This window comes from Lineus longissimus, chromosome 4 (assembly GCF_910592395.1).
Source record: "Lineus longissimus chromosome 4, tnLinLong1.2, whole genome shotgun sequence".
NCBI classification, from domain to species: domain Eukaryota; kingdom Metazoa; phylum Nemertea; class Pilidiophora; order Heteronemertea; family Lineidae; genus Lineus; species Lineus longissimus.
Window position 1 is genome coordinate 17,672,316 of NC_088311.1, and position 15,698 is coordinate 17,688,013.

The window sequence follows — 15,698 nt, forward strand, 5'->3', positions numbered from 1 at the left end:
TGGTTGTCTTGTGGGTATATTCCGTTGCTCATCAATAGCCGGGATCAAACATATAATGTACCCCTGGGATATTCCTGGTTTAGTTGAGCTGGGCCGAGAGAGTTCTGGCATTCCTTGTTCATCCTTATAATAAGATGATTATTCATGATGAGAGTAAGTAGAAATCATCATAGTATAATAATGAAACGTGAAAAAAGTATGTTCACGAGAAGAGTACCCATTTACTCATGGGTTGAAAGAAGCAATAGGTTAACGTGCCTTGCTCAAGGACGCAACGATGAAACAGCGGTGATCCTTCCGAGAGTCCAACCTCCGACCTCCTGATTATGAGCCCGACGGGCGGGTGAGCCCGACACTAACTATAGCGGTGTGGAAAATGGGTTGTTTAGGGTAAACTGAAAGCATTGCATCAGAGGCATCCTTTGGAAACCAGGGGCTGATGTTCAAGGGAGTGGAAGCGATCCTCAGATTTTCCATTATCAGCTATTGCGGGAATAACCACTCCTCAGACGGCGCTACTGTCGAATACCACGTGACTGTATAAGGCCAAAATGTTCTTTCGTGGCTTGGTCGTGACGTAGCCTGGTACCACTGGCCACCGTCAGACGACGCTGTTGTGTTTGACCTATTTTGACTTTTGTATTGACGGGACGGACGGAGGCCAGGTTCCAGCCACCGTCTATAAATAGATAATGACGTCATTGCGGGGAAGCCTGTCAACAAATCCGAAAGCGAGGTAAGTGCGAACACGTGTGTATTAGCTGTCATACATATGTCAGATGCCTTGTGTCAGATGGCAGAGACGGAGTGCGTTAAAAAAAGACTATGGCTACTCCACGAAAATGTGATAGCGATTTCTGTGTGGCTTGTGGACAGCTCGCAAAGAGAAAGCTTCGTTTAGAAAGCGAGTCTGGCAAGGAAAAAGGGCTTCCCGAGTTGCTAGAGAGATTCAGTGGCCTCGTCGCATTGAGTGGTTGTATTTGCCAGAACTGTTACCGAAAACTGTGTACATTAAATGACATTGGTTAAATAAAGGCAGATTTTATCGAAATGATGCTAGAAAATGGATGCGGAAATGATTGACTTCTCGATTTCTTCGATTACGATTTCGATTTCTACCTGGACGTGGCCCTGTGTGACCTTCCTTCGGCACACTGCTCAGGCTGGTCAAAGGCTCCCTCTTCACCAAAGTTCGGTATCTGTGGATGATCCGAATCGAACGAATTCTTATTCGGATCATGACCGATATCAGTGATTGGTGACAATAATGGCGTTGCGTAGAGATGGCGAGTATCCCAAAGCATCGGAACATTTCTCGACTCGACTAAGGGGACATAGTAGGCCCTAATTATAGGGATTACAATTGCAATTTAATTGCACCAAGTAAAACTTCACAACAACCCAATCAAAATTGTCATGAAGGTGTTACCTGAGTAATAACAGTCGGTTCAGTTAGGTAGTCGATTAGACCTAACAGGTGTGAAGTTTGCGTATTTGATGAACATGATTAGGCGACGTGTTCAGTTAATTACAGGATGGAGTGAACTGGATGTCCGTTGCTCTCCTAATTAAAACCGAATGTTTCGATTAATTATCTTCACTGTGCATCACATTGCCAAGCTACTGTATATTCTAACATTAATTGCAGCCCATTGAGTGGTTTGTCCCCTTGTGCTTTAATTGCAAAGAATAAAGCTTGATGTGTATTTTTTATTACAACTAATTAAAGATGTACGCTGTCTATTTATAGTATGTAGCGTACGAACACAACCTGCATATATCATTGTTGGCAAATTAATATAGGCCATATAATCGCCACCAGAAATGCCATAAGGTATTACAAGAAGTAATTTCAAGTAATCAAAATAATAATGGAATGTGTAATACTGCTGGCATGGCATGTATTTTGCCAAATACACCCTGAGTTTTCCAAATACACCCTGAGTGTATTTTAACCCCTCGAGCAAATGATCATTTGCCATTCATTGTGGGTTCGCCGAGGTGTGCCGAGCTGTTAGTAAGTATCGCCGTATTTGTGTATACCTTCCTGTACACTTTACAGGCGCTACGCTGTGCTTTGATGGTGTAGCGAGTCTCGCATCACATGGAAGTCATTCGTGGCTGGCCATGAGGCGATGAAATTTGACGAGTGATTGTCGTCATTTGGTAACGGGCTGCTACGGTAGAAGGCTACCATATCTGCAAAGGTGCAGCGAGTCTCGCAACAGATGGAAATCATTAGTCGATTAGACCTAACAGGTGTGAAGTTTGCGTATTTGATGAACATAATTAGATACTCTGTTCAGTTACTTACAGGATGGAGTGAACTGGATGTCCGTTGCTCTTCTAATTAAAACCGAAAGTTTCGATTAATTATCTTCACTGCGCATCACATTGCCAAGCTACTGTATATGCTAACATTAATTGCAGCCCATTGAGTGGTTTGTCCCCTTGTGTTCTAATAGCAAAGAATAAAGCTTGATGTGTAGTTTTTACTACAACTAATTAAATATATCAAAGATTAGGAAAGATGTTCATTTTGGAAGTTGGCATGATCGTCAGGCTTGTATTTTCCGCCATGTACTCTGGTTAAATTTAATTACCTGAGAAATAACAGTCAATAAGTCAATTAATCAAATTTGTGCTGATGGGCCTAAGATCATACCAACTCCCGAAATAAAGATCTTCCCTAATCTTTCATAATGGATTGTCTAATTTACCTATCCTTGTGTCTAGTTCACCATTGTCTGGTTCACCATTGTCTACTTTACCGTTGTCGAAAATAATCATTGTCTAGATTATACCATTGTCTTATTTACCATTATCTAAAATAATCATTGTCTAGATTACCGTTGTCTAATTCACTTTGTCTAAATTACCGGTGTCTAACTTACCGTACACCATAAAATTCAGTAGCCATAAACGAAATAAGTACACATTTCCTGAAAATTTTATGACATTTGGGTTTTAGAAGGGAGTTGCTCTGTTGTGTTCGTCCTTTTGTCTTCACTCAGGCCGAGTTTCAGTGCCCTGTGGCCTGTAAACCAATCCCATTGTGAACCTGACGGCGATAGGCTTGTACTTTGTTGTATTTTCTTTTCAGGAGTCTGCCGCTATGTTTCGTTTGATGTCCAAGATGGCAAAGACGTCCACCTCTTTCACAAGATGGGCTCCGCTAGGGTTTCAGGTTATCATGAGACAGCCTATAACTCGTAGACCTCACGCTGTATCCGCTCGTCTATTAGCGAGTTCCACAGCCAATTACAACCGACGTAACAACAGTCTGGAACCAAAAATCGAACGGAAAGTCGGGAATTATGAAAATTATCTTTTTGAAACTGGACGCGAAAACGGATGGGCCACTTTCTGTTGTTGTGCCGTCTTTAGATCGGAGATGGAGTTGACTCCGAAACAGATAAGGAAAGCGTTTGAGAACTTACAGAAACGACACGCAGTCTTGCGCCTGGTTGTCACCTTGAAGGATGGTGAGAACTACTTCGCCGAAGTTGCTGATGCACCTGACTATGAGATTCTCCAGACCTCTGATCGGAGAGCCGTTATAGCAAGAGGGGAACAAAACAGATTTACGTACGGGCAGCTGCTTATGCGATTTAAAGTCCTTACGCCTGAAACTTCTGACCGTGGATTTCTCTATCCGGTCATTATCGCCGTTCAAACATGTGCGTTTGACGGAAAGTCACTGAAAGTGTTGCTCGCTGATCTAGCTTACTTTCTAGAAAAGGCCTTGCTTCAAGACGGAGATGATAACATAGAAAGTCAGCCTATGCTTCCTGTTCGCGAAGACCTTTTAGATCAGTATCCAGATAGCATATCTAACAATCTAAAGCCTAACGACTGGGATACTCACAAAGACCTTATGATTAAACTTCTTGAGATGCATAAGCCGAGTCACCCACAACCCTATTCGGGAATAACATGTTTCGTTTTGGACAAGGAGCAGAATTCACAACTGCTACACGAGGTTGCCCAACATAATGTTTCATTGAACAGTGTATGCGTTGCTGCACATGCAATGGCATTGTACAGGTTGCAAATTGATTTAGGGCTCCTCTCTGACCAGGGGTGGTCACTGCAATCCCCCTTCGCGGCAGACATGCGGCCTTATGCGAAACCTAAACTCCCTGGGTCCCACTGCGGTGTCTGGGTAGCTGAATTCACTAACCACATAATAATTCCGGCAAAAATGGCGAGTTGTAATAGTAAAGAGGCACTCTGGAAGCTCGCAGCCTCCATCCAGAAAGAAACCCGGGCACTTACAGCCGATCCCGAACCGACTCTGGGACATCTAAAAGAATACAACGAGTTCTATAAGGAATTTATGTCGGACCGGCAAGCGTATTATCGTTACTATGGTTACCCAGCACAGGACCTGTTCTACATATCGAATTTCGGGAAATTGCCCAATTCTCCCGGAAAAGGAAAAGTTAGTTTAGACGAGGTAGAGTTGATAACTGGTACACCGGGGACGGCTATCTTTTGTCACGACATTCATTGTCTCAATTCTTCGTCTCTGTTTCACTGGGAACTCGCATACAATAAGATGTTTGTGTCCGATGAACTGGCCGATAAGTATCTATCTCTGATAAAGGAAGAACTCGAAAGATACCTCATGGAGTAGTAAATCGGTAAATGCTGCGGCAATCCGAAGTCAAACGATAACAATCACCAATTGGGTGGAGCTAAAATGTTGACCAAAACCGAGGCGAAAATGCTTAAAATGCCTGCCGTGCCAAGATACCGTCAGGAATGTTAGTTATTTGATTTGCAAACATTAGTTTTTGATTTTTTTATTTCGAATAGTAACAATTCAAAGAATTCAGGTCAATTTTGGATCGAATAGTATAGGGTGTTTCAAAAAAGGAAACCGAGATTAATTTGTTAAATTTCCTGGACATGGCTTAATATTTTGGAAATTGGCAAAAATAATTTATTACCTTTGATGTCCTCTTTCTTATGACATCATGACATCCAATTTACTGTCACAGATGACTGAGAACTAAGCAGTTCAATGAACCCTGGCAGAACTGGTCTTGCACTAGATTTACCGCACTGGAACTCCGACAAAAAAGAAAGACTAGTGTGTCCTTAGCAAAGAATTTATTCAATGATTTAACATCTGGGTGCTTATTCCTGTCTCAACCTAACTCCAGTGTCCTTCGACATGCCCCTCATTCCTTTCAACACAAACTTCAGCTCTGGTTCTCATTGCTCTCAATGCATTCCTGATTACGTCTCTGTGTCCTCTTAAGGTCTCAACTGCAGCGACGATTCTGGCACGTAGGTCATTGATATCTAGTGGAGGCGACTTGTTAACTTGGTTCACAAGATGTCCACACAAAAAAAATCACAGGGGCTGAGGTCAGGGGACGTTGGTGGCAATTTAATCTCACGATTGATCGCACCAAATGCATCTGCTATTTGCTAGAGACTTCCAGTCCTCAACCACTCTCTTACCTCAAACACACGCTGCTTTATAGTTGTAAGTTGCATTTTGCTAGTCTGAGAAAATGAGCAACCATTCCAACAAAAGATTGCATAATTTGGAGGCCCAACAAAAGCTCTGCATTGGGTAGACAAGGTTTATTACCAAAACGTCTATGTGGTGAAAGACCAGTTCTGCCATGCTCACCCCTATTAAAGTTCTATTGCTCTGAAGATATCTCTGACCAGTATTATTTGGCATGTTGTGTAGACAACTTCTTCGGCTGTTCAAGAATTCGTGTCATTAGTTGTCAATGCAAGATATAAATGTGAAGCTGTTTATTAAGGCTTTTGAGATTTGTAAATGTGGATTACACATAAGATTATAATTATTAAACATGTGTGCTTTTTTGTATATTCTCTGTATTGACGTGTTCTGTTTCTTTTACTTATATCTGCTGTCGGCACCCCTGGAGAATCAATTCCCCAAATTGCCGAGCATCTGATCAGGCCTTCCTGTTGCCCGAGCTTGCCTGTCCTGGGAAAGGACAATTTATTTAATCAAGTTGGAAAAACTGTGTTGTTGGGTCATTCAATGAAATATTTTTGTGTTGAACTGGCGGTAAGCTTCTTTAGGCCTTATTACCATAAAAAGAAAAATGCACTGCTGGTTTGACCTGTGGAAAGCGAACAAATTGTAAAATATACGCATGGATGGATTTTGTGCGTGCACTACAGAGCAGACCCGCTGGTTAATTTTATACCTCGAAATTTAGTGCATTTGATGACATATTGTCCATGTCACCAGATGGACACAGTTTATTTTAGAAAATTTACTATTAAAGGAGTGCACATTTTGGATGTTTTTGTTATGAGGCAGTCATCCTCCAAGGCCTCAACAAGCACTATCAAGGGGAGTCTGATCGGTGAGTTGGAAGACCTGATAAGATGCACGGCAATTTGGAAAACTCATTCTCCATGGTGAAGAACGCCTCAAAAGAGACAATGCTGAAGTTTTTGTAAATAGCCATTGCTGTCAATGTAAGTTGTTTATTAAGGCTATTGAGGTTTGTAAATGTGGTTTACATATATAAACATATAACACAAATGTGCTTTTTTGGTATGTTAAGTTTCTTGTACATTGTATCTGCTGTATCTGCTGTTGGTAGAGGAGTGTTCCAAAAGCATTTGCAAGTCGGAGAGGCAAATGTCGTCCGCAAACGACCAATTTTAATTACGACGACCTGCGACATAGTTGTGACAACGTGACGAGTGATTCTGATCAGTATCCAGATAGCAGATCTAATCTAAAGCCTAACGACTAAAATACTCACAAAGACCGTATGATTAAACTTCTTGAGATGCATAAGCCGAGTCACCCTCAACCCTGTTCGGGAATGACAGGTTTTGTTTTGGACAAGGAGCAGAATTCACAACTGCTGCACGAGGTGGCCCAACATAATGGTTCATTAAACAGTGTATGCGTTGCTGCACCAGAGGGGACTGGGGACTCCTTGATCTACATTCAATGAAAAACTCATTCTATCGACCTTGATATTTGCCGTTCTTTATGCTCTTATTCCTTGGGTGTGTGAGCAGTGAATCACAGATATCAAGTTTTATGTATGCCCATAGTCGGTATTTTCAAATCATTCAACCGAGACATGATGAAAGAATAAAGCATTCCCAAACCATGATGTAGGCTAACATACCTCATGATGTGTAAATATGAGAGAAGGCCTGATATTATAATGTCCGAATATACTTGTGTATACTTTAGGCATATCAAAACGATTTATAGTTTGGACATCTTGTACCATCGCGCAATGACTGGGCACATAACCTTCTATAACAGTGGAAGGTCACGAGACATCCCAGTAAACGTGTTTAGTCATAAAGTTATAACAAGTTATAGTCAATACGTGCATCAAACCAAAAACCCTGATATCTCAGTATATTTTCAGTCTTCAAAGCTGTCTGGTTTTTATCCGAGTTCGAACTCTCGTTCCGGTAGTTTTTATCCGAGCTTGAAACCTAGGCTACCTAAGGCCGCACCTTATCTCGTTTATTTCCTCTGATTCTCCTGGACACTTCAAACTTCCCAGATGAGAGGTATATATCTGGTGAGCCTGACCGATCGGGTAAATTTGGTTCAAGCAGATGCTACTAGCACGTCAGCTCGGGTGTTAATCCCATGAAATATTGTCTTGACCACCATCGTAACGGGTAAGGTGCGACGCAAAGAAACCACCCTTGAAATTCAGAATAATCAAATAATCGCGAACGATAACACATCAATATCATAGGTACATTTGTTGCAATTTTCGCTCCAGCTTTTCCCTCCGTATTTTGGCCTCATCGTCTGTTGAGTTGGATCCCTTCCCACTACCACCACTGCCACTACCGTCATTGTCCTTACCCATCACATAGATTGCTTTCTTGTCCTTCTTATTGAATATCTTGCTTATCAGTGGCGCTGGTTGTGACTTCCTCCGAGCTCTCATCATCGCGATTTTCTTTCTGGCCTCCTCATCAACAGACTCAGCAGCCAAGTTCTCCAGACTCTGCGACTTTTCAAACAGCTTCGGCGGAACGGGTGGCGCGTCATTACCGCAATCTTCATCATCACGTCCTTCGATAGCTACGACCTTATCCACATCAGCTTGGCAAGTCCGAACGAACGACAGTCTTCGCCCAGCCGCCCGCTGATCCTGCCCCGGTTGATGATGAAATCGAAATACCTTATTTCTCCCAGGATTTGGATTGCTTTCAATACGTTTAACTATATCAACTAGCGAGTCCCTGTCTTTCTGTTTTTTCCGATGCAGTGTGTTGTAAACTGGTTCCTCCCAGTAGTCCTTATCCCCGGGATCTGTGGAGGAGTTGCGCGTCTGCATGGGAGGCGCCACCCCGTGACGCACCACGTACAAGTAGATATCCTCGACCTCATCCATGAGCTGCTCTTCTTCCTCTTTCGGTAGCTCCTTGGCATTCGTCTGCTCCCACAGTTTCTCAGTCCCTTCGTTCAACGCCACAAACGGGTTGGACATATTCTTATTGGTAGGTTCGGGCACATTCACGTCGTACAGGACGTGGATCGAGTTCAAATAACTACTCGCCATTTTGGAACAGCGTTCCCAAACACTTCTGATAGCTTTATTGCCTTTTAGTTCATCAAAGTTCAAAGCTGGCATGACTTTCAGCGGGACCTCAGTGGATATAGGTAACATCCTGTACTCACCACGCGCCGGACAAACAAACGCAGTCTCATCCTGGTACACATACAGCAGGCGAATAACCCCGCAGAATCGACCCTTAGGCAACTGTTTTGGGTATGTCCCGAACACTAATCTTATAGTCAGTGGAAGATGGAACTTATTAAGGATTCCTTTGATGGTGTGCACACCAGATATATTACCCATCCCGGCAACTGGGCTGAACAGACCCTTCTGGTCGAATGTGAAGTACGCGCTCATGCCTTTGAGGTCCAGACATCGTAAGAACCGCACCTCTTGTCTGCCTTGTTGCGTGGTGACCGTAGCACTGATAATCCCAAAGAGAGTCAGTCTCTCGCCAGCTTGGACGACACGGCACTGGTCCATACATATCTCGCCGTTCTCCTTGGACAAGTAAGCTTTAATGTTCTCTCTCACCAGACACGTATGCGGGAAGATCCTCGCCAAGTCCTTGATGCTCTCAATCGCACGAATGACTCTACCATCTTCGGACAGCACCTCGAACCAACCCTCGTATGTCATTGGAATGGACAGCTTCTGGCTTGTCTGCTCCACGCGGCGAGCGTCTGTCAGTCGCATATTCAGAGCGAGAATCTTCGACGTGTTCTGAATACTGTGCAGCAAAACCTCACTCTCTTTCTCCTCCCCGCCAGATCTGTTAGCACCGATGTTCATATACTCTCCTTGGACCACTTTCACGATGTTTGGCGTGGTGTAGCTGTGTTTGAAATCCTTTAGTAGCACTGACTGACCTACCCACACCATGGTGGGAGCAATTGCGATGTCCACTCCGGCCATGTTTTGGTCTCTCATCGCGATAATTCAGTATGCAGGCGAGACCTACCTACACTTAAGTCTATTCAAACGACCAGTCTATTCCAAAAGAGGGGTGAAATACAGTCATATCAAACATAAACAAACAGAAAGCTGCTTTGTTGATCTGAAAGAAGTGGGTTTCACGAGAAGATACGTCAATGAAACGAAAAATTGAGCATTAGATCAATGTAGCCTTTGTTTGGTAAGAAGCGTTGGAAGCTGTCACTGGTACGGTACGAACCAATTTGGCTTGTCACCCCTGAAGACGGAATAGACCTAAACTGACCCATTTCGTTAAGAAACCCACCCTGCAGGTTTCACGATATAATCCAATATGCTCCATTCACCAAGTGCGAGTATATTGTTGGTATATCACTTAAGGCATTAATTATATTCGCTTCTATGATGGGTATGTCATTCGAATCGGTTCCGAGGGACCATACCAAACAATTCCACAGAAGGCTATTTTTGATTGGTTTGATCATATTTGGACCAGTTGGCGTCGCCAGATCATTTGCTGATCGTATACTTCTTCTTATTCATAACATTTCATTATACTGATTTATATTCTAGTTTGTCAATCATTCATCGTGTGTAACAGATTAAAGTTCCTAGGATAGAGTGTCCAGTGGACAAACGATTTTATAATGCGCTGATTTTTGATGTAAGGAAGGTCGTGAGTTACAGAAAGGTACTTTAATCCATCACTGCACTTGGGAAAGACACGTTTTCCGGGAGGGTGGGTGGGGGGGGGGGGGGGGCGGGGGGGGGAAGGCAAAGGGGGCATTTCAATCTGCTACATCGGTCGTGAGGCCAGCATAATTTGATGATTTTGTCCCAAAAAATACCGGGACATAAAATTTGGTTGTCTCAATGATGACCGCTATTTTAATGATTATCGCAAACTTGACGTCATCAGTGAGATGGCTGATCGAGCAGCTGTAGTTCAAGCTGCGTCGAGTTGACGTCCCATTTTGAATATACACAAGGTAGAATGTAACGCCAGCATAAAAGCCGCAAAATTTGGAGTTCCAGCTTCCAATCCCGTTCCCTTTATTATAATGTTCCGTCGAAGGACTCGACAGCGGCGCCTACCTGTAGAGAAACCATGGCGAGAAATCGGTTTGATCAAAAATGAGATCAATTTCTCTGAATTGACACTTTCGTCCCGGTCCCTTTAAAAATAGATAATGTGACTAAACTATCACGAAAGCATGGGGTACTCCTTCCATATGAATAAATTCGTTGGTTGAAAGGCTCAGTATGTGGCAACTAGGTTAAAAAGCCAGCGCAGCATGCGACATATCATCCATTTTCAGTTAGGCCCGAGATATTTCATTCAACTATGGAATGTCTCACCTATGTAAATCTTAATGATTAGATTTAAATACAAATAGGTGAGTTCAGCCCTAATCTAGAGAGTCGAGGATACGTGGCAGCAAGTACCCAACCATACTCTTATCCTATGTCGATATACCATTATTCTAATCTAAAATCTACCAGTACATGAATTGTAGCAAGCATGCAATAGATAATCTGGTCTTGAGAACCGACCATTCATCATAGTTCCGATATTCGACGCGATTTCGGAACCTTCCACCTGCAAGGAAGTACTTTTACGTTTTCTTAGTAAACTATTTTTTTGAATTTGTTTTAACGTTTTTTCCTCGATTTATTTCAGCTTTTCCATACGGCAGTAGAAAAGCGCGTTATTAGTTTTTTAGTAATATGCATAGCTCCTGGCGCGGGAAACTTTTGTGCCGCCGCTCGCGTGCACCCGAGTTACCCCGTTTGCACGACGCTATTGCCAGTGCAGTCATCGTTTTATCGGGGTAATCGAGAACGATGCAGTTCTTTATGCCTCCACGCTACTCGTTGACAAAGCAGCGATCCGAACAATAAGCCAGGGACAACTATTTGATGCTTCGGTCATGTTTTTACAGCGGGCAGAGTGCGATCCGCGGAATTATGACCGCTGCACGAAGAGCTCACGGGTCCAGGCGGGATTCAAGTCTTAGCAAAGAAGTTTCCATTTCATGGGCAACTTGATGGTGGAAAATACTACCGTAGGAAGGAAGATGACTGGGCAGCCGACAGCTTGTTAATAACGTCATTGCTATATAACTCTTTTGGTCCTTTAATCTATTCTTGATCATTCAGCATTGTTCCGATTTTCGAAGAAATTCTGGCTTGGTACAATGAAAGTTTTCACAACCCACCAACAAGGAAGTACTAGGTGTAATTGGGTCGTGACCGTCGGTTATATCTTAGAGTAACCAGGCTGGTTATATACGGTTTTATAAGGTTATATACGTCGCGCCGGTTTTCATGGTCACGGTACTCCGTCATGGCGGCAGAAGTCCTTTGTACATTTTTACGTACATAATTCATTTCCCGACGGATTTCGACACTTTCTTCAAAAGACATAGTGATGAAATTCAAAGATGAATAAATGATATATAAACTATCCGCAACAAACACGTCATTATGTCGTCTCAAAGAAGTGGTTTTGTAATGTTTATCGTACATTGGAGCATTATAGTTTTCTGGTAGTATTCATGGGGATGGTAAAAAGTCAATGTTGGTGACCTAAATGCCGATCACCGCCTTAGGTTTAATCAAAATGAAAACCACTTTATTTTCACCGATCCAAGAGTGCCTCATTAATCACTACAAAATCGACACAAATGCCGAGGCCATAGCATCATGCAGGACCAGCAGCAACTCTGACTCGCCAACCAATTGTCATCCCGAATCATCACGATGAATGGCATCGAACGACGCAGGTGCGGCGTTATATCGAAAATGATATTGAATAAACAGAAACGGTCAAAGATCGGGGAAAGACACGATGATTCTGGGCCGTTCATTTTGTATTTACTCTATCATATATTAAGGGGGAGGATATTTGATAATTTTTGGCCCATTTCGCGTTAGCGTGCGTACGGACGGGAGCGCGCAGGGGGTGGGGGCTTTGAGAAAAAAATCGCTCAGGTGCCTGATTTGGAAATTTTTATTCGCCGTTGATGTAAAAGCATGTCACTATGGATTTTTGCTATTGTTTCAATGTTATTGTAAACATGTGCCACTCGCAACTTGCGTACGCCGGCGAGGGGTTATAGGTGTACGAGTACAGAAGGGGTAGGGGTCGCAAAAAATTGGAAAAATCGCGCGTATGCTCTTACTAAATAAACGGTCCCTTACTCAAATGTTGTGTGACTATGATATAGGATTTAACAAATCATACATTACTGTCATAGCTATTGAACATAGAATAAGAGTAAAAACTTCAAACACTACTTTCGAACATAAAAAAACTGTTATTTAACTATCATCAAATAAGTAAACTTACTTAAACAAGCATCACTTCACAAATATTTATACAAACTGCGTTTATAATTCTAAGTTCCTTCTAACTGTGCCCAATCGTACGACCGTATTGCGTGGGGAATTAATTCTCGGCAACCCGCCCGATCTTTTCTAAAACCAGTCTTTTTGAAAGACTCCGCTAAAACAAACAACCAACGGGTAATGCATTCTTAACAGGATCTATTGTTAGCGGAAACATATTATCCACACAATACGGTCGTACGCTTGGGTACCACCCTTCTCCTCAATCAGCGCCGACGCCAACATTTTACTCCCGCAGTTATACACGCAGCTATTCTCCGACTTCTCCTTACATGTGCTCTTCTACATGCTCAGTGCTAAACCGCATCAGGAAAAGCCGGGGATCAAAAGTGCATGCGGCAGTGCACTAGAGTTGCACTAGGTTGTGGGTGTCCTATTTCTGGTAACTGCTGGTCCAATGGAAAGTACTCAGTTAATAAATTTATGTGGAGCCTCCATGGCAAAAACAAAATGAAACGGCCAGGGGCCATTGTGCTCACCGTATACATCTTTTAGTAGGCAGGATCATGTTTAGTTTACAGGTGAATATGGTGAACACAATCAGGCATGAAGACTTTTTTAGATGTGTATTGATGTCAAGTAATAAGACAGGGCAGTATATATAAGTTTATGATCCAACCAATAATTGTCTATGACATCAACAAGATCAATATCGTGTGATTGCTAAGAGTCCCTGCAATAAAAATTTCATCGAAAAAAAGTCATTAATAAGCGAGATATTGCACGTCCTACCTTTTCAGTTTTGACCCCCTGGTGGCCAAATCAAGAATCAGATCAGGCCAAAATTCGGCGTCAGAGATTATCTGATGTAGGGGGTTACATGTACCAACTTTCAAGTTCATAGCTTCAGCAGTTAAGAAACGTGCCATAGTTACACTCTAACGGCCAATTTACGCCATTTGACCTCTGTGACCTAGAAAAGGAGGTCAAATCCAAAAATCGTAGGACATGTGGTGTATCCTTGCTAGAAGTCCCTGCCATAAAAAATTTATCGAAAACAATTCACTCAAATAAGCAAGATATTGCACTTCTTACTTTTTCCATTATGGCCCCCTGGTGGCCGAATAAAGAATCAGATCGGGCCAAAATTCGGCATCAGAGGTTATCTGATGTAGGGGGTTATATGCACCAAGTTTCAAGTTCATAGCTTTAATGGTTAAGAAACGTGCCATAGTTTACACTCTAACGGCCAATTTACGCCATATGACCTCTGTGACCTTAAAAAAGTAGGTCAAATTGAAAACCCGTAAGATATGTGATGTATTCTTCCTAAGAGTACCTACCATAAAAATTTTATCGAAAACAAGTCACTTATAAGCGAGATATCACACTTTTTAGATTTCCACTTTTGGCCCCCTGGTGGCAAAGTTGAGAATCAGATCAAACTGAAATTCAGCACCAGAGGCTATGTGATATAGGGGGTTATATGTACTAAGTTTCAAGTTCATAGCTTTAGTGGTTAAGAAACGTGCCATAGTTTACACTCTAATGGCCAATTTACGCCATATGACCTCTGTGACCTTGAAAACAAGGTCAAATTAAAAACCCGTATAATATAAAATGTTTATTTGCTATGAGTACCTACAACAAAAGTTTTATCGAAAACAAGTCACTAATAAGCGAGATATCACACTTTTTAGATTTCCACTTTTGGCCCCCTGGTGGCAAAGTTAGGAATTAGATCGAACCAAAATTCAGCACCAGAGGCTATGTGATATAGGGGGTTATATGTACCAAGTTTCAAGTTCATAGCTTTAGTGGTTAAGAAACGTGCCATAGTTTACACTCTAATGGCCAATTTACGCCATATGACCTCTGTGACCTTGAAAACAAGGTCAAATTAAAAACCCGTATAATATAAAATGTATATTTGCTATGAGTACCTACAACAAAAGTTTTATCGAAAACAAGTCACTAATAAGCGAGATATCACACTTTTTAGATATCAACATTTGGCCCCCTGGTGGCCAAACAGAGAATCAGATCGGACCGAAAATCAGTGTCAGAGGTCAGCTGACCTAGGGCATTCTGTGTACAAAGTTTCAAGTTCATAGCCCTAGCAGTTAAGAAACGTGCCGCTGTTAGGATACGACGACGACGACTCTCGACGACGACGACAACGACGACGACGACGACGACGACGGACACAGCGCTATCATAATAGGGCCGTTTAGACGACAGGCGAAAAGACCGCATTCGGATCGAATCTGGATGAATCCGGATTAAAACCACCCAAGGCGATGGTACCTTTTTAGTCCGGATGCAACCACATTGATCCGGATCTTTTTGCGTTTACACGACGAAAAATTAATCCGGATTCGGGACGCATCCGGATTTTTTCGCGTCGTCTAAACGGCCCTATAGACTCCCCTTACGGTGAGCCAAAAATAGGGCTGAACACATGCTTTTGACAACGGCAGCAGCGGTTTCTGGGCTAGACGAATGCTGTTACATTTTGTAGTTCCTCTTTTTCGAAAACACCGTTTGAAGGAGAGATCTGCACTGAATGCACCCACCGTGCGCTGAACACCCCACCCCCTCCCCGTTGAATTCTGCTTCAAACTATGCCTCATCAAGGTTGTATCAATTTCATGCTAAAAGGTATGATGAATGATCGGTCGTTCATAGAAACACCCACAGTAACTAGTAACTATGGTAACTGGGAGATCACCACTGGTTCTGTGCTGCTCAAAACTCTTCTCAAAAAAACTAAAATGATCTCCAATGTCTGGACCAGTTCTTTCACTCTCTACTAGGTATCATCTTCTATCTGACTCTGGCATCAAATAATGT

At 42.5% G+C, this 15,698-nt stretch overlaps 1 protein-coding gene across 1 annotated transcript; it reads right to left on the minus strand.

The window, feature by feature from the left end:
* Positions 1 to 5,103: 5,103 nt before the first annotated feature.
* LOC135486428 (uncharacterized) lies at positions 5,104 to 9,513 on the minus strand. Its single transcript, XM_064769208.1, has one exon. It carries the CDS (start codon positions 9,489 to 9,491, stop codon positions 7,743 to 7,745), a length of 1,749 nt encoding a protein of 582 aa, XP_064625278.1. The 5' UTR covers positions 9,492 to 9,513; the 3' UTR covers positions 5,104 to 7,742.
* Between the last annotated feature and the right edge of the window lie 6,185 nt (positions 9,514 to 15,698).